We start from the raw sequence: 19,655 nt of genomic DNA, 5'->3' as shown, positions 1-19,655 counted from the left end.
GATAGGCAGTTCGCGATGGGCGAGTTGGTTTTAAAAAGACAGCATGTGTTGTCGTCCGCCGCGCAGGCAGTGTCTGCGAAATTAGCGACCAAATTTCATGGTCCATTTAAGATATCGCGGATATTGTCCCCGGTAGTATACGAACTACAGGACTTAGCGGATAAGGATATAGGAAAAGTTCATGTAAAAGATTTAAAGCCTTATATCGACGATCCTCCTCCCTAGATTAAGATGTCGAGAATTATCGCGGAGTACCGGAGGAGAGCGGTTCAGGAAACCGCAGAAAATATCGTAACGATAAAGGATCAGTTTCCCGACCTGTGGGCCGATATCCTGGCCGAGGTGGCCAGGATCGAGGCCGAGAGACGACCCGAGGTGGATACGGGCCCCGTCAACGCAGCCGTAGCCCCCGGAACCATCTCGGACATCCCAACCGCGGCAAAGGAGCCGCCTACGGGACGGGGACCGGACCCCGAGGAGCGACCCTGGGTGCGGGCCGCATTACCGGCCCGAAAGCCGCCCCCGGTCGCGGAACCCGCGCCGGTCACCCCTCGCCGAGCGAGGCCGATGCAGGATCGACCGAGGCCCTTTCCCCCGGACATACTGGGGCCACCATCGTTTGGGTGTTGGCTGTGTGACAACCCCGGCCACTTCCTGCGAGAGTGTCCCCGCCGCAACGAGTTTCAAGCCGTGCAGGTGTGCTATCGTTGCGGTGAGAGAGGCACCAGTGTCCGGAACTGCCCGAAATGCCAGGAGGGCTGGAAGGCGCAGGGTCCCTACGTTCCTGGCAAGGGACACGCCGGACCAACGCCACCGAGGAAGAGGGGCATGCCACCACCTCTGAAACTACGGGAGAACGGTTGGGTAGGAACCCGCCGACCAGGCCTTCCGCCAGCGTGATAATTTTTTTCTTTCGCTCTCCTCAGCTCATTATTATTAATTTTTTTTCGTTTTGGGTAGTCCGCTGACTTAATTTTCGTTTGATGGCCTTGTTTTTTTTGTTTTTTTTTATTGTGGTCGCGTGACTCACTGAGCAATGGGGTCGACAAGACCAGAATAAATGTATGATTAGCGCTGAGACAGGCATTTCTTTATTTGATTGGAAGATACCCCTGAAAACCCCTTGCGTCGGAAGAATACTCCGCGGCGATATCGCGTCCGTATAAATTGCGTATCGGCCACCAAGAGACGAACGACCAAAAGGGTAAACCAAGACCTCACGGTGAAGTGGCAAGTCGCCCCAAATACGTGAAGGGCGAACATAATTTGCAACAATTGGGTTTGCGTTGTTTTTTTTGTTTTGTGTTTGTCGAGTTTGTGATCGTCTTAGGCGAACCATTAATGTCTCGAAGTTAAGGCGAACAAAGCTCTAGGGGACTCACGATCGCTCAGAAAACGGGCCCTTCGATTGAGGCTCGGAACTCGGACGCCGCAAGGGTAGTCTGACGGGAGATCCTCTCTTGGCATGGGGGGATGTGACGTGGTCGTCCCGACTCACGTGCACTCCCTATCGCGGGGCGAAAGCCGAGCGACCGCGCCAAGAGAGCGAGCGAAAAACGAGCGAGAATGAGAACCCCGAGAGACTTAGCGCCGCGAAAAGTAATAGCTTATTAACGAGTTTTTGTTTCTTTTATTTTTATATTTTTGGGAGCCGGACCGGGAGAGAATATTGTCGCGGGAGAAAGAGAGAGAGAGGTGTTGTCGTCGCAGGCGAGAAACAGTCGCGGTTGAAGAGATTAGCGAGACAAACACACCACCAAGAACCATAAGAACTGCAAAACAACAAAGAGGGAAGCAAATACAGAGAGTCACGGAGGAATTCGGCCTTGACGAGCTACTGACACGAGGTCCAGTGAGGCGCCCGACTACAGGCGCCGGAAGGGCCCCAGACCGGGAGGATAACTTTCCTCCCGCGGGATACCGCTCCGTCGGAGACGGGACACAAGGCCACCGCGGGGAGGCCCGCGGCGCGAGGTCGCGAAGGCCTCCAAACTCCGCGCAAATACCGCGCGAATAAAAATATTTCATCACCATCACGAGGGGTGCTGTGAACCCCGTACGGCCTTGTTAATCTCGCGCGGCGACGGTAGACGGCACGGCGCCGTAATTGGTTATCGCGTACGCACCCCGCGTGCGCAGCATTGATCCAGCTGTCGATTTCGGGCCGATAGATCCGGGAGATTGGCGCGACCGCTCGACCCGGCTACACGTGTCTGGCAGAGGTTGAGAGTCTGACTAGAACCAAGAGATAGAGACTGCCACGTACTCAGGAGGGATCGTCCGGTGAGGCTACCCTTGCTCTTCTTGCGGTAAAGTAACTAAAACGTCCATCGTGTAATTTCTAGCCTCCGTCGTTCTGGCCCGGTCGCGCAAGGATTTAGTGTAATTAATTGATTTGCGTACGGGCGTTGCCCGCTTCTTCGAGAATATTATTTCTTTGGCGATTTCGTGAGAGCGATCGGGGTCATGCGACGAGGATTGTCGCGATATTACGCGTAGTAATTGGTTCTTTCGCGGAACTTCGTCTCTCCGGGGCTCACTAGTCGTCGCGTCCTTCTCATACTTGTCGCGCATTATTCGTGTAATTGTAAAGTATAAGTGAGTGTGCCGTATGGATGATTCGAGTGTGAAATATTAATGGCGTAATCGGGAATATTGTTGGTCGTGTGATTACGTGGGCGCGGAGATACGCAGGGAGTGAGAATTTACGTGAACACGTGCGAGAGCGTGAATCCGAGAGAGACAGAGAGTGCGCGCGCGCGAGAGCGAGCGAGACGGCGATAGGCGAGGTGCGCGATTACTCTCTCTGCTCTCTTCTCGCCGTAGCGGTAACCTCTCGCGTGTATTGCGAACTGCCGATCGCGTGGAAATTCGCATAAAATATTCCGATCCGCGAAATAGACCGGATTCGATCTTTATCACCTTGATGGTCGCGTCAAAACCGTAATACTGGTATTAGTTGTATTTCGCGCAATCTTGTTTATCGCTTTCGGTTCTTCTTTGTCTAGCGTACATTGATTGCTGTAAAGATATTATTTACGTTTTATATCCTGTTGTTAAGGTCAGATTTATCGGATCTTTCTTTATGACATTGTTTAATTTCCTTTAAGAGCACTGTGTACTCGGAATATAAGTCGAGTTTATTTATATTTGCTAACTTCTCGCACAGTTGTTCTATGATAATAAATCTGATCACCTTTGTTTGGCTATCAATTACGCGCCTTCTGTTATTTCTGTGTTCCTTTTTTTTTGTGATGTAGTATCTCGCTTTACACTCAATCGAGTCATCAGTCTCGCGGAAATTTATTCTATCAAGAGTTGGATCGTGCGAGCTATTAGTCTTTTCTCGCGGCAACCACACCCTGCCCCTCTACCGTTAAGCGGGCAGCCGGCCCGTCGCGGAACTTCCGGCCGAATTTTCGCGTTCGTATAATTATCGTGAATTGACACGTGAAAGACCGTGTCTGGCGCCCAAACCGAGTATAATTTCTCATATTCGTCGGCTGGCGTTCTGCTGCGACTCGCGCGGAACGACCAAGACCCCTGATTCCGCGGAAGTAAGTTATTAAAGGACAATATTTCCTTTCTTTGGTTTTTGTCGACGGCCCAGCTCCCCCGTCCTCGTGCTCCTCGGACGGAGAGTGGAAAATCGTCACAATATATATATGTTACGGGCAAAGTCCGCAAGTTGTGCAGAGCCGACATTGCCCGGGCGATGTCAGCATTGCATAACCCTCTTAGGCAAAGCCCGCTGAAATGGTTTATTTACTGACATGGCCCGGTTTGATGTGGGCAAAGTCGACACTGCCTACTCAACGATAACAATGTCAGTAACTACTATTATATTATGATCTTCGCCCGGTTCCAAATGGGCAAAGTCGACATTGCTAATTCTTCATAGGCAGAGTCGATTTCGCGGAACAGTCGGCAGAGGGCGGCATTTTACAATTAGTATTGTGTCATACGCTGTCGCTAACGCATAACCTAGCTTATGTCAATAGTAGTTTACCGCATATTTCGCACGAAATTGTTCCTAATTTATGAGTTAATAATTAAAACCTAAACATCATGTCTGAAAGTGATTCAAGTATAGGTCAAATACGCCAGAAGTTCGAAGAGAAGTTAAAATCTTCAGAGTTACGTATAAATTCTTTTCTAATAGAGAATGCAGACGCATATGAAAATTTGATTTCTGCTGTAGAAGAAGCAAAGGCGAGGACCAAAAAGACGTACACCGATTACAGGCGCCTTAAAAGATACGACGTGTTATCTATAAGTGAGTCTAAGAAACTTATTCGGCCTTTGTTAGAAAACGAGAAAAATATTAAGTATTACGTATATAAAGAACAACTATTTGATATTATCCATGCGGCACACTTGGAAACGGGACATGGTGGAAAACATAAATTAGAAAAGAATATTAAAACGAAATACGTAAACATAACGAGAGAGGTAATTCTTGACTACCTTGAGCTTTGTCTAATCTGGAAAAAAAAGAAAGCTCACTCTAAGAAAGGTACTGTAGTAAAGCCTTTGGTATTTAAAGAAATCAATCAACGAGCCCAAATAGATCTGATAGACATGCAAACGAGTAAAGATGGAGAATATAAATTCATTTTAAATTATCAAGAACATTTAACTAAGTTTGTGTGTTTTCGCCCGCTCAAGACTAAGACTGCTACAGAAATCGTTTATAATCTTATAGATGTATTTTGCCTTATTGGTGCTCCGTCCGTCTTACAGTCAGATAATGGGAGAGAATTTTGCAACAGCGTTATAGAAGAATTAAAAAATATGTGGCCTGATCTTAAAATTGTGCACGGCAAACCGAGACATTCACAGAGCCAGGGTAGCGTTGAACGTGCAAACCGAGACGTGCAAGATATATTTGTCGCCTGGATGGAGGAAAATAATTTGACTAAATGGAGTGAAGGATTACGTTTTTGCCAATGGAAAAAAAATAACAGTTGGCATTTTGCTATCAAACAAACCAGTACGGCCTTGATAATCTCGCGCGGCGACAGTAGACGGCACGACGCCGTAATTGGTTATCGCGTACGCACCCCGTGTGCGCAGGATTGAGCCAGCTATCGATTTCGGACCGATAGATCCGACAGATTGGTGCGACCACTCAACCCCGTAAAGCCTTGTGTCCACGATGCTAGAAATCGGTCCAAGTTCTCGGACCGAGACGTTTGTAGCCAATAAAATTGCCGCTTTTCCGTGTTACGTCCTGACCTGTGGGAAGGATAGGCTTCAAGGAGGTCATAACAATGTTTTTCCCGAAGTCTGTGTGATTTCGGGTCGAACAGACTGTCTGGCCCAGAGGGAGGTCAACAACTAGATAGTCGCTTTTACCTGGCTTATCTCGGATGTCCGTTCGTCGGTCCCTTTTCGGTAAGGGAATTAAATCCCTTTTACGCGGGATAGGACCTTGTGCGATCTCAGGAAAAGTAGGAAGGAACGCAGGGGTTTTAACAAGACGCTAAATTTGCATAAAGTAACAATTTAGCATTTATTCAATATTAAACAGAAATAAACAAGAGATGAAAGAGTTAGACATTTGACTCTGAAATGTATAGATAGTTGTATAATTTTATGTGTGTATGTGTCGTGTTTCTACGGTTTCTTCGTCGGTGAGGTCGATGACCTCTGGGTTTTCAGGAGAGTTAGGAGGGGAATCGTTTATGGTTATTACTAGGGGGAAGGGGATCTAAAAGAGTAGGTGTCTTCTGATAGGGGGAGAGGGGAGTATGAAGGCTTGGGATAGTCGAAAGAAGACGAGCAAAGGAGTAAAGAGGTTGAAGAAGTCGAGGGTGATGAGGTGGATAAAGACCCGGAAAATGAGATGGAATAGGAGGAGGAAGAGCGATTTCTTTTAGGAGCCGACGAGAAAAATCGCTCCCTGAACTCCTGATAATTGTGGAAGTCGTATCGCAATGCCACCAGTCTAGCGAGTGTTCGCATCGGCCGTGAAATATCTTGTTTCCACGGGAGGGCGCGTTTGACCGCTTGGCGGGCAGCGATTTCCACTGAGAATAATGGTTATTTAAGTCGCGTTGGCGGATTTAATTACTTTTTACGCGATGTGGATAAGTGTACTCACTACTTGATCTGTACAAGTGGCTGGTCTGCGATGACAGTTCAGTCGACTCTCCGGATGGCTGGGTTCTTTCGAATTGCCGAATGAGTAGGATGCTGGCTGGTTGCTAACTGGTTGAGTTTGATGGTCACAGTGAGTGTGTATTACACAGTGCGCAAGTGCCAAGATGCAGCCGGAATGAGCGAGTCTTCTTGAAGATTTATTGCTTTTATACTATTCGTCTGTCCTTCCTGTAGGGCAAAGGGCAGTTCCTGTCTTGTGATTCATAGTCACAAGTTCGGCGTTCTTTAAATCCCTCTTGCGTAAGAAGTTCTTTCTTAATTTGTTCTTTGGTCTGTTAATAACGTGTGTCGAGCGTGATATTTCATCATTACCTATGACTTATCGATTATTGTGTAGGTTTCATAATTTCACCGGTCGAGCTGTTTCACAATCACTGTCTTTTTCCGTTTATTTCTTATAATTAATTTCGGGTCTTACAATTAATACGTTCGCGGAACGCGGATTTGTGTAAATCGGGGAGGAGAAAAGAATCGTGGAGTCCACAGGACGTAACATCCGTAAAAGCTGCAAATTAATTGGCTACAAACGTCTCGGTCCGAGAACTCGGACCGATTTCTAGTATCGTGGACACAAAGCTTTAGACGCGCTGCGGATTGAGGTCGATTTGACGATAGAGACGAACTTGAGAGAGACCAAAGCAAAGAAAGAAGTTCCGGTGAGGCTATCCTTCTGTAAGCGTATCTAATAATTATCACGTCCGCAAATTTGTGAATCCGAGTCTCGGCCGTTCTGACGATATATGATACATTCTCTTTTTCTTATTATTATAGTTTTCAATTATATTTCATTATTATTATCGTCTTTAATTATATTTTGTTATATTCAAATTTTCTTTTATTACCATCCGCTATTATATTTTTCTATTACATTTATATTTATTTTTCTTTGTCAACAATAAAAGTCATTACTATTATTTCTTCCTTTAATTAGCGTTATCTTGTTTCTTTCGTATTGTCTGATCAAACGTCTGTGTCTTCCGTTCTGTGTCTGTCACTTCGCGAAAAGATTGCAACATCTTTCAGTTAACGTATTTTCGGCAACCACACCCTGCCCCTCTGCCGTTAGGCGAGCTAGTCAGCCCGTAGCGGGATTCCCGGCCTGGATTTTGCGTTTGTTTCGCGATTTGTGGATTGACGCGTGAAAGACCGCGTCTGGCGCCCAAAACTTTAGTCTCTTGCGGATATCACGGCTGGCGTTCTGCTGCAGCACGCGCTAATAAGAGGGCGAGACCCTCTAATAAGAGTCGCGCCATAAGGCAATCTGGGCAAAATTCTGCGAGAGAGAGAGAAATATACGCCATCTTACTCTAACTTAATGCATGCGTTAGGTTAGAGTGAGATGGCGTATATTCCTCTCTCTCTCGCAGAATTTTGCCCAGATTGCCTTATGGCGAGACTCTTATTATAGGGTCTCTAGCACGCGCGGAACGACCAAGGTCTTAGTTACCGCCGTGAAAAATTAAAATCTCTGTGTTTTGCTGACGGCCCCGCTCCGTTCTTTCGATTTGTCGTCGAGTCGAAAGAAAAAGTCGTCACAACATATGCATTCTCATAATTATATATAAATTTGCTGTAAAAATATTTAGACAAAATACTTTACATTTAGAAAAATCACAGACTTTATCCGAACATAATATTGAAATTTCATATTTGAAATCAGTTGTACCAACAATTTATAAGCTAATTTTGATCAATCATACTATATATGTAGAATCGGAAAATTTTTTTATTCTTAGAGTCTCGTTTTAGATCTTATTTATGATGACAGTTTTTGCATCTAGATTTTATTTTATGTGTAGCAACGTTTCTTTTGTTTTTGCGTAACTGCTGGCTTTCATCTGGAAGCCAAGCGGATCAGAATCAGTCCTTCTGACAACGATAGTCAGTGGGAAAATCTTTCTTTTAGGTAGAATAGGTAGTCAGTCGAATATAAGCGAGAGAATGAACAAGACGATCGACTCAAGCACTCGTCATTGTAACCGTGCTTCATTTCAATATCTTGTCTTACTTATTAGTATAATTTTGTTTTTTAAAAACCAATTTTATCATAACTATTGCTTGTATATCCTATCGCCGTAAATCCCACACTTTACTTTTACTACATATATAAATAAACAAGAAAATTTATTTAATCAATTGTAATAGAAATATATTTAAATCGATTTAAGCACTTAATGGGCGTATCATATATATTTATTTACATCATATTATATCTTAAATTCAGAGATTTTTAGTTTGATTTTAATATTAGGGAGCCTTTAAATTCTTAACGTTAGTTCACGTCGGCTGAAAAAAGCGTTATTTACAAACAGTTTATAAGGCAAAGGAGAAAAATATTGGATCGAAGAATCTGAATAGTTTAGTTGGTAAGAGCAGAGGCACAGTACGGTTGGTAACAGCTCTCATAGCCTCTTTATTTCGTAATATATTTTTAGTTTGATTTTTTGAGAAGAATATTTTCTTTACAACAGAAGTTATACGACATGAAATTTTGACTAAAATTTCAATGGAATTTCTTGTAGAATAAATTATTTTCCCGATTGAATGAAACACTCTTAAGAATGTTTCCCGTTAATCCTCATATGTATCCATTGACAATCATATGATCATTCAAGATACGTATCCTGAAAAATCAACAAGAAATCAACAACTGTTCATTATAAGGCGCTCTTAGCGATTTTCAAAAGTTTATATAATTTATATTAATTTATATAATTATTGTTTTCATACAAGCATACTTTTCAGATGATATAAATTAATAATAAAAAAAAAAGGAAAAAAAACGCTTAATTTGCAATTGTGCCATCTTATTGATAATCGCGCGATGTGTTTTACAATATATATTCCGTGATAATTTTATATCATATTAATTAATAATTTGCACGATTATACATATATGGAGAAATGAGAAAATGATAAAAGACATTGTATGCAAAGTACGATAATTTGACGACCCTCACACAGTAGGAGAATTTTTATGTATAAATTAATTATATACTGTGCATGGATATAATTGTATAACTTTTTATATTTTTCCAACTTTTTTTTCTCAGGGAAAACAGCGCAATAGTAATTTCAGAGAGAGTTCTGTGTGGAATCTCACCTGTGATACACCACATTCCTGTGACAAATAAACGAGTAAGAGTACCGCGCGACTTGCGTGTGTTTAGCAGTGACGATCAGACGTTGAGCGACGCCGAGTGCCGATAAGAGGCGAGTCCGCGCTACGATGAACATGTTCGCATATATTGGAGCACTCGCGTTGCTGTATCTTCCAGCGAGGGAACGAGAAGAGTGGAATCGAGAGATGCACACGCCCTGTCGTGTGGTCAGTGTAAATGATTTACTATTCACACTGTAGTTACTGTTCATGCGGTAGCGTTTATTAGTTTATTATAGTATAAGGTTTTTCACAACACTCGCGCTGTTATGACATTAACAAAGTCTTCGTCGAACGATCGTATAATTCGACGGATACGTCTGAGAGCTTAATACCCTAATTTATCGCCGCGTTAATTAGCAGGTGAATGAATGTGCGACGACGCCTGGGGTACTTTAGTACCGGAGTCGCACTATATCTAATATGCGCGATCGCGTTTTTACTGAACAAGATATGACTTCTCTATGCTCTATGTGTTCTCCACTCGACTGACTGTCTCAGACTGCTTTGTGTCGCCTTCTTAATGCATCTTATTTCGTCGTTCTGCGCTCTGACTGTGCGTGATTGGTTCTCGATCATCAAACGCACCGTCACTCGTTGTCGTGGTGGTCGCCGTCGGTCCCTTGTGAAGATAAGAGCGACGACAGCTAAGGTGCGTGGAGAAAGAGAGAGGCCCGGACCGAACCGGAACCAAAACCGATAATCGTTCCATAACCGGTTTTAGTAGAACCGAAACTGTAAACCGTATTGAATTTCTATTAAATTTATAACATCGGAACCATAACCGGACCGTTAAATTATTTTCGGTTTACGGTTCTTTTCGGTATTTTTTTCTGTTTTTGCGCAAATGACGGATATGTCATGATATAGTAAAATTAATGAAACATATTTTATATTTTATTGTGATAGATATTATTTTTTATTGTGATAAATATTGATCAGAGAAATTTTCATAAAAATCTTTCCTTATCAAATTGTTCCACGATTACCAAAGACTCCCTGATAAATTCTGTCCGTGCATAAGAGAGAGAGAGAGAGAGAGAGAGAGAGAAAATGTCAAAAAATTTTTAAAAATTATTTTTATTAATTATTATTTAATCGTTTATACGTATTTTTTGTCCATTGTCATTTGTAAAGCGCTCCTGCCAACGCAATGTATGGACAATATCCCGTAACCTCGCACCGAACGAGGGGATGTTACACGTACATATTTGAGAAAAATTGTCACCCGAACCGAACGTCGTCGCGAACTAGAACATTCTTGCGTCCCACTACGTTCGGAGCAGTTGTGAGATTAAACACTGAAAATGGACAGAAGTGTCGTCGCTGCAGCAGCATATATTTATATTTATTATAAAATTCAAATTAAAAAGAAAAAAAAAGAGAAGATGGTGACAAACGCTATTATATTTAAAAAGAGATCAATACGGTGGTAATAATTTGCTCACCGATTAAATCCGGTATCTGCCTTTAAAAAAATACTCAAAATATCGTTTTGCATGGCACTTCGAATTCTATTTGGATAGAGTCGTAGTTTTTTGGCCACTATATTCCCAAAATCATCACATTCATTATTATTGGTTGCAGTTGAAGCACATTTGGTCAAAAGTTGAAAAGCTGTATCCAAATCATATTCATTTTTTTTCTTTTCCTTAAAGATTTTTTATTTTCAATGGGCTGCAATACATTCATGTCCTCTTCATGAATGTCAGCATGCGATGATACGTCATTCTGTTTATTTTCCGTATTTTCAGTTATCTGTAAAATAAAATTAATTAATTAATTAATGTAAAGTAAAATAAAATAAATTTTAAAATAGATATAACTATTTATTTTACATATTCTTTTAGATTCCAACAACACAAGATGATTGGTTGATGATTGCGAAACATTTCGAAGAATTGTGGAACTTTTCCCACTGCTTAGGAGCATTGGATGGAAAGCATGTAGTTTTGCAAGCCCCCTATTGTAGTGGCAGTGACTATTTTAATTATAAATCTACTTTTAGCATTGTTTTGTTTGCTGTAGTAGACGCTAATTATAATTTTATATTCGTGGATATTGGATGTCAGGGCAGAATTTCAGATAGTGGAGTCTTTCAAAATTGTGCATTATATAAAAAAATACAACAAGAAAGCTTAAATTTACCGAAATCTCAACGATTGCCAGAGAGAAACACAGACATTCCTTATTTTTTCATTGGTGATCAAGCATTCGCTCTTACAACAAATCTTATGAAAGTTTTCCCGGGAAATTATGAGAAAGGTTCTCACGAAAGAGTTTATAATTATAGACTCTATAGAGCTCGCAGAGTAGTTGAAAATGCTTTCGGCATTAGTTGAGCAGTTTTTAAAGTATTGAGAAAATTCATGCTATTCTATGCTATTACAGCCTGATAAAGCTAGTTTTATTGTATTAGCAATTATTCATTTACATAACTTCTTGAGAAGAAATTCTCAAGCTCGCAACATTTATTCACCTCCAGGAAGTTTTGATTGTGAAAATGTAGATGGAAATGTAAGACCAGGAGAAATGAAGGAAATATGACTTCTTTATTACCATTTGCGCATGTTCCCCGAACATCGACTATAGCAGCAAAAGAAATTCGAGAAGAATTGGCTAACTATTTTATGAACGAAGGCCGAGTAGCATGGCAAGACAATTATTAATTATAAGTATTATTTTTTAAATAAATATGTTATATTTTTTAAGATATACTTCATTAAAACGCAAAGTAATATATAAAAAAATTAATGTACTTATTTACCACATTAGATATACTACTTATATTATTTTCTTATAATCAAAAGATTTATGTTATACTTTCTAAAGAAACGAAAATAATAATTATATTTACCGTGTTTAATGTATTTTTCGGTTCATTTTTGTCCAACATAAATTGCATGCTTTGAAATGCGAACCATGAGGTGTTATAAATTTCATTTGTACCTACAAAAAAAAATAAATGTATTTATAAATTCAAAAAATAAATATAAAAAATAAAAAATAAATAAAAATAAATTATCTATAAATATTCTACAATTAATCTAACCTAACCTAATCTACAATTTCTACATAATATTTATTGCAGCTTACCTTTTCCGGTACTTTGGCTTTTCTTTATTTTGGATCTCTCACGCCTTAATGCTGACAATAAAGATGACATTTTTCTCTTGCACTCGTCTGGTGTTGCATTCATTTGCTTGCTTATGTCAAGCCAAGCATCATTTCTCATTACTTTATAATGATTACTTTATAATGTTCTCATTACGTTATAATGATTCACATTTCTTGGGTTCCAGAGCAAATCTTTTTCTTTGTAAATATCAATAAATCGAAGAGTAATTTCTTCGTTCCACTCCATGCTGAATAATATACACTCACACGATATACTGGCGATAATGGCTCATGCAGACCGATCACCGATGCGAACTGTGTTACACTCATTTCTCATTTGTTTTCAAGCCCGTCCAAACGACGCGTAACGTCTCTGCGTGACATCTTTTGATGCGGCGCACAAATACCGACAAACGACGGGACGCAGTGTAACTTCATCGCGAACATTTGTGTTGCGCTTAAATGTTCGGTGCGAGGTTACGGGGTATTGTCCATACATTGCGTCGGTGTTACGCGACGGCGTTACATTACGATGTTCTGTTGCAAGTCTGTACGCACCTTTATCGTCCGGCGCGCCTAGTGACTACGCCACAGTGGGCCGTCTCTCCTTGCCGATAACATTGGCGCTTGTATTTGCCAATCTTTATTAATTAATTTCTCTCTTATTATTGAGAATATCGCAAAACGGTAAAGAACTTTTTTACTCGGTTTAACCCACTCTACCTGCTCCTGACGGGTGGGGCGCGAATTACCGGACACCCTGTATATATACAGGGTGTCACTTAAAAATTACCCACTAAGTACATAGCGTTATTCCTTACCAAAAAATAAGTCGAAAAGTCCTGAACAATTTTTTTTTTTAAATACTTAATAATGGAGTAATAATTCAGTATTGGAGTAATTAGTCACTTAATAATAGAATAATAATTCAGTAAATCCTGATAATGTGTACTCACACACACTGTACGACACTCACTGACGTGCGCCAGGATAAAGCTCGGCGCTGTTTGGCCGTTTTTATACTTCACTGAATTATTACTCCATTATTAAGTGTTCTAGAAAAAAAATTGTTCAGGACTTTATGACTTATTTTTTGTTCAGAAATAACGCTATGTACTTAGTGGGCTGTCTTTAAGGGGATCCTAGTCGGATCCTAAAGTTAGTTCTGTCGGTACGGCAGAACCAACTTTATTATTTTGGGATATCTTTTTATTGACTATACAGATCAATAAATCCTTTTCCACGATTGAAGTACTTATAAAAACGGACCGCGTTAGCTATAATTCCATATATAAATCATATAAAAATCAAAAATTACAGTTTTGTTATCGGCTTCTTTCATGTCAGCTCGTAACAATACTTATTTAATAAAAATAGTTCTGCAGTTTATCTGTGCATAAAATATAGTATACGCGATAGGGTTAACATGAAGAAATATTAGTAAACAATAAAAAGTGAGATTGCAAGTCTAATAAAAAAGTTATATATTAAAAACATTTTCACGCATATGTGTGCATACGTGCATATGTTGGATATGTGTGGTGCTAACCTATCGTGTGTATATGTGTATACGTGTATATGTTTGGATATGTGTGGTGCTAACCTATCGGAGTTCGACCATCCGACTAGGATCCCCTTAAGGCTCCTGCATACTCATTGCAGCCATCTTGAATTGATGACGTCAGAAGCGAGAAAATATACCATGAAAATTCTTGCGACTTACGCTAAATAAAAATGTTTTTCAATAAAATAGGGTTTGTAATCGATAGAACCGACGTAAAATATACTGAAAACTCTTCTTTTGTTTGGGTAAGCAATAAATAACATTGTATATGTCGAATTGAATTGAGCCTAATCAAGGACTAAAATCCGCTGTTTGACAGGTATCGAAATGAAATAAATATTTGCTTTCACATATTAAATTATAACAAAATGAGAGTCTTCGGTATATTTTAACACTATAACAATTATTTTAAAAATAGAAAATCTGCACTAAAATGATAAATGACGCTGTAAGTCGCAAGAATAATTTATGTCATTTTTACGCTTTATAGTTTATAGTTTTGCCAAATGTGGCGCTTTCGTACAAATTTTATGGACTTGGCAATCGAGTGTGCAGGAGCCTTAAGTGACACTCTGTATATATATATATATATATATATATATATATATATATATATATATATACACACACACACACACAGGGTGTTCAAAAAAGACCGGAACCCCTGAATAACTCAGAATAATCAAATTCTAGGAAGAAAACATCCCAGACAAAAGTTGTAGGGTTAAAAAAAGAGATTTGATAGTGACCTAGAACTTGACCTTGAGGTCAAGTTTAAAGGTCAATTGAAGATCAACTCGAATTTTTTAAATGGAAACCCCCATTTTTGACCCCTGATTTGGAAAGAGCGGGAAAGGAGGATGGGTAAAATCATCGGATTTTGGCCCAAGCGATGGAACCTTTTTTATGCATGTTTTCTTATATTTTTGGATCTACTGAATTCAAATCAAACGTTATTTTCAAGATACACCAATGGGAAAATATTGAAAATCGCATTTAAATTGCAGATCTGCTCTTAGCATGACCCAAGATCAATGAAGTGAACGTGGCGGCTATCTCATCTCGTGTGCGTGTGTGTGTGTGTTAAAAGTCAAGCATTACAAAAAATATTGTATGTGGCATGTGCGGAAGATAACGAATTACGTCGCGCGTGAAGTTGTCGCATTCGCCTCAGCTTATGATACAGATACATTCACACTCGTACTCGTGCCTTCGGCTTGTGCTACAACTTCACGCGCGACGTAATTCATTGTTTTCCACACTTGCCACACAAGATACTATTGGGATATTTCAGAAAAAAATTAGTTTTATTCTCACATTTAGACTGACTTACAGTCAAATTCGGCTCTATTAAAAAAAAAAATTATTTTTATTAGAGCGCTTAGATTTATCTTTTCATATTTTCCGGCAATAATTACTCCGGCGCGGTATTATAATATATTTCTTTATTTTTTTATTGATTGGAATGGATAAGATTGTAACATTTGTGAGCTAAAAAAGCAAGATCATCATATCGTCATGTAAGTGCTAATATGTTTGAATACGTAATATGTTACAGAAAATCTCATCGTGACCAAACTCAAGCTGTTCAAAGCACAATTCCAAATAAGTACGACGAAGGGTCATGCTAAGAGGAGAACTTCAATTTAAATGCGATTTTCAATATTTTCCCATCGGTGCACCTGGAAAATAACGTTTGATTTGAATTCAACACATCCAAAAATATAAGAAAACATGCATAAAAAAGGTTCCATCGCTTGGGCCAAAATCCGGTGATTTTACCCATCCCCCTTTCTTGCATCGCGATTTCTTCCAGTATCGTGTTTGTTCGGACGGACATTGGCAGTCGTATAATCTCTGAGCTGCTCGAAGTATGACGGGAGCCGACGGATGTCTTGCTCGATTTGGATATAATTCGGCGTATCGTCTTGCAGCTACGTGATACTGCCCGTGACACTCGCCAAGTGCCATCAACATATTGTAATATTCTTCGTTTGTGTACGTTGTCATATTGTCCTCTTAACGCTTGTAATAATCGAAGGATTATTGATTGCATAGTCGATCTGCATCTTATTTATACGATTCGCGGGGGGTCGATGCGGGTGTCGCGTGCCGCTATTCGTCGCGGGAGGCGTGGAGGGGGAGAACGCGACACCCCCGCTAATCGTATAAATAAGATGCAGATCGACAATGCAATCAATAATCCTTTGATTATTACAAGCGTTAAGAGGACAATATGACAACGTACACAAACGAAGAATATTACGATATGTTGATGGCACTTGGCGAGTGTCACGGGCAGTATCACGTAGCTGCAAAACGATACGCCGAATTATATCCAAATCGAGCAAGACATCCGTCGGCTCCCATCATACTTCGAGCAGCTCAGAGATTATACGAGACTGGCAATGTCCGTCCGAACAAACACGATACTGAGAGAAATCGCGATGCAAGAAATTTGTGAAACACGGAGCGAGTTGTACGTGCTGTCGAGCATAATCCTGAAACGAGTATTCGGGTGGTTGCTCGAGAACACAATTTATCATATTCAACGGTACAACGAATATTGAAAGAAGAAAAGTTGCACGCATTTCATTACACACGCGTGCAACATTTGCGAGCAGAAGATTATCATGCAAGACGATTGTTTTGTGAAAATTTTTTGAGGAAAGTGGATAGAGATCCCAGATTCTCTTCTCGTGTGATATTCAGCGAAGATTCAGTGAATCGTGGTTCACACAAGATGGAATTTTCAATTCGCATGATATGCATTTTTGGAGCGAAGAAAATCCAAGAGTTACGCGGCTCAGAAATTTCCAAATTCGCTGGAAGATAAATCTGTGGGCTGAAATAATGGGAAATCAAATACTTGGACCAGTTATTCTTCCAGATATTTTAACTGGCCAAACATACGTGGAATTTCTAAGAGAAAATATACCGGATTTTTTAGAAGAAGTCCCACTATTAGAGAGAAACAAGATTGTTTTTCAACAAGACGGTGCTGGGCCTCACAACGCCAGAATCGTAAAAAATTATTTGAACGAGCAGTTTCCTGGACGTTGGATGGGTCGGTATGGCCCGATACGTTGGCCCGCAAGATCCCCGGATCTTAATCCTTTAGACTTTTTTTTATGGGGATATTGTAAAGAAATAATTTATAAAACGCTTCCCGAGAACGTCGACGATTTAGAAACAAGATTGAGACATGCGATCTGGAATATCGAAGAAGAAGTAATGGAGAAAGTTCAAGGAAATCTATTAAAACGCATGAGAGCTTGCGTTAGAATGGAGTGGTCATTTCGAGCACCTATTATAAATTTTTTTGAAAGTAAAAATCCGCTCTTTTCAGAGCGACCAACACATTCATACGTGGAACATCTTGTTCGCAAAAACATAAAAATAATTTTTCTCATGTCTCGCTTGCGAAAAAAAGGCAAAATAGTAGACAATGTTAAGTTATTTAAAAAAAAAAACATATTATAACGTATTATAATACGTTATAAAAAAAGAGGAGAATGGCGACCGGCGGAGTGACAGGCGATTTCTGATACGCTGTATGACACGAGGATTTTGGCGGAGTTACAAGTGTTAGTGGAGTTTGAGATGTAACTGACGGAAGGGCAGAAGGGAAGGGAAAATGAAGGGAGAGGGAGCTGAAGTGGAAGGAAGGTTTCTGAGGAAGGAAACAATCGGAGCAGAGAAGGTGAAGGTTAGGATGGCAGGAAAGAGGGGCAGGAGGAGAAGTAGAAGGAAGAGAGAAGAGACTGAGGAAGACAGAGACAAAGGAAAGTAACAGAGAGGGCGCCAGGCGGAAGGGAGCAGGGAGATAGGGAACAGGGAGAGGTATTGAGAGGGAGCCACAGGAAAGAGAAGGTGACGGAGTGGATGAAGAAAGGCGGGAGATGGCGCAAGGGGGCGTGGATCGGTACGTGAGAGATCGATGATACAATCGATGACACGAGAAAACGAGAGGAAAAGAAAGGCTAAGCCGGTAGAGGAAGAAGGAGAATACAGCAGCTAGAGAGTAAAGAGAAAGTAAAGTAAAGAAAGTGAAGGAGTTAGATGGAAATCAGCATGGTAAAAGGAAAGAAGGATGAGATAAAGGAGGGGCTAAAGGATTTAAAGGAAATAAAAATAATGATGAAGGAAATTATGGAGGTGATGAGGGAGTTGGCAGGAAGGAGGTTAGGAAGACTGGAGGAGGAGAAAATAAAGGTTCTGGTAGACAAAATGGGAAGAGGCGAGGAAGGAGCACTGCAAGGAGACGGCGAAAAGAGAGAGGAGGAAGAGAGGAAGGTGGAGGTAAGCAGAGTGGACTGGAAAGAGAGCAAGACAAGGAAAGAGGCAAGACGGTGGAGTACAGTAAAGGAGTTGAAGCCGGAGGACAAAAGGAGGGAGTCGGAAGAGGAGAGAGAGAGTGAAAAAGAGCTTGCAACATGAAAGAAGAAGAAGGGGGGAGCGTTGGATGGAAGAGGACAGGAAGAAGAAACTGGAGGAGAGGATTGGTGGAGAGCGATAGAAAAGGAGGAAGAAAGAGTCGTGAGAGCCAGGAGGTGGGAGAAGAAAGGGGGAAAAGAAGAAGAGGTGCAGCAGGAGAAAGGAAAAGGATATAGAAAAGAGAAGAGACAAGAGGAGGGAGCCGGAAGTGGAAAAGAGGAAGAGATCTGTAGAAAAATTGAGGAGAGAGCGGAGAAGGTAAAGGAAGAAAGGGAGAGAAGAGAGTTAGAAAGAAGAGGTAGAGGAGAGAGAGAGGAACAGGAAAGAAGAAGGAGAAGAAGAAAGAACGTGATATGGAGGGGAATTGAAGGAAAGGGACCGGAGGAAAGAAGAAAGTTTATGGAGGGGATGGTGAAAAGGACATTAGGAAAGGAAGCGGGGATAAAGGGGGTGGTAGAGAGAATAGGGGAAGAAGGAACATGGGTGTTGATAGTAGAGATGGAAGAGGAAAAGGATAAAAAGGAATTGATAGATAAAGGTTGGGAGATAAGAAGAAGATGGGAGATAGCAATAGATGAGGACTTAACAATGGAGGAGAGGAAGATGAGATGGAGGATATTGGAAAAGGCAAGACAAGAAAGGGCAAAAGGAAGTCACGTGGTAACGACGAACAGGAGAATATGGATAGATGGGAAGGAAGAGAGATGGAACAGTGAAGGGCAGAGTTGGCAAAGAAGGACGAGAGAAGGGGAAGAGTGAGTAACATGAAGCGAAATGGAGCAGCGAGGGATGCAAGCAGAAGGAAGGACAAGAAGGAGAAGAGTAAGAAGAAGGAAGTGGAGGAGGGAAGAGAACGAAATTAAGGGAAGAGAAGGGGAATAGGGAAGAGAGACGGGAAGTGGGTGGGGAAGGGTAATTAGAACAAGTGTGAGGTCGTATAAGGCCAGGACATGGGGAATAATGTATGTAGGTATGTATTGGGTGTGTATGGATTTTGTTTTAGACAGGAGGAGGTACAGAAAGGCACAGAGAGGAGTCGCAGGAAAGAAGGAATAGGCAGGTCGAGGGAGAACAGGCAAGGAGAGGCTGAAGGTGAAAAGAGAGGAACAGGAAAAATGGGAGAAGGAAGGAGGTGGAGCGGGGAGGAACGAGAATTGGGATAATGGCTATGATATTCTGTGTGAAAGTATTGTATATGATAAAGGAAGAGAG

At 41.0% G+C, this 19,655-nt stretch overlaps 2 protein-coding genes across 3 annotated transcripts; one reads left to right on the top strand and one right to left on the bottom strand.

Annotated features, from left to right (window-relative positions):
- The first annotated feature begins 4,068 nt into the window (after positions 1–4,068).
- On the top strand, positions 4,069–5,082 carry LOC145946240 (KRAB domain-containing protein 2-like). Its single transcript, XM_083055767.1, has one exon. The coding sequence runs from the start codon at positions 4,069–4,071 to the stop codon at positions 5,080–5,082; it is 1,014 nt and encodes a 337-aa protein (XP_082911893.1).
- A 5,409-nt stretch (positions 5,083–10,491) lies between these two features.
- On the bottom strand, positions 10,492–12,919 carry LOC145946074 (uncharacterized). 2 transcript variants are annotated; one of them, XR_014426976.1, is made up of 4 exons: positions 12,422–12,919; positions 12,183–12,274; positions 10,774–11,083; positions 10,492–10,626 (listed from the first exon to the last, which is right to left on the bottom strand). XR_014426976.1 is itself a non-coding variant. In XM_083055472.1 (3 exons), the coding sequence occupies exons 1-3, from the start codon at positions 12,558–12,560 to the stop codon at positions 10,928–10,930; spliced, it is 387 nt and encodes a 128-aa protein (XP_082911598.1). In that variant the 5' UTR covers positions 12,561–12,919; the 3' UTR covers positions 10,492–10,927. The 2 variants fall into 2 exon arrangements, 1 of the variants encoding a protein (XP_082911598.1); XM_083055472.1 differs by having other exon boundaries at positions 10,492–11,083.
- Positions 12,920–19,655: the final 6,736 nt, after the last annotated feature.

Source organism: Prenolepis imparis, unplaced genomic scaffold (genome assembly GCF_030444845.1).
Source record: "Prenolepis imparis isolate NDT839.2.m4 unplaced genomic scaffold, iyPreImpa1.0 SCAF_15, whole genome shotgun sequence".
In the NCBI taxonomy this organism is placed as follows: domain Eukaryota; kingdom Metazoa; phylum Arthropoda; class Insecta; order Hymenoptera; family Formicidae; genus Prenolepis; species Prenolepis imparis.
Note: the sequence above shows the minus strand (reverse complement) of the source record. Positions and strands in the feature narration are given on the sequence as shown.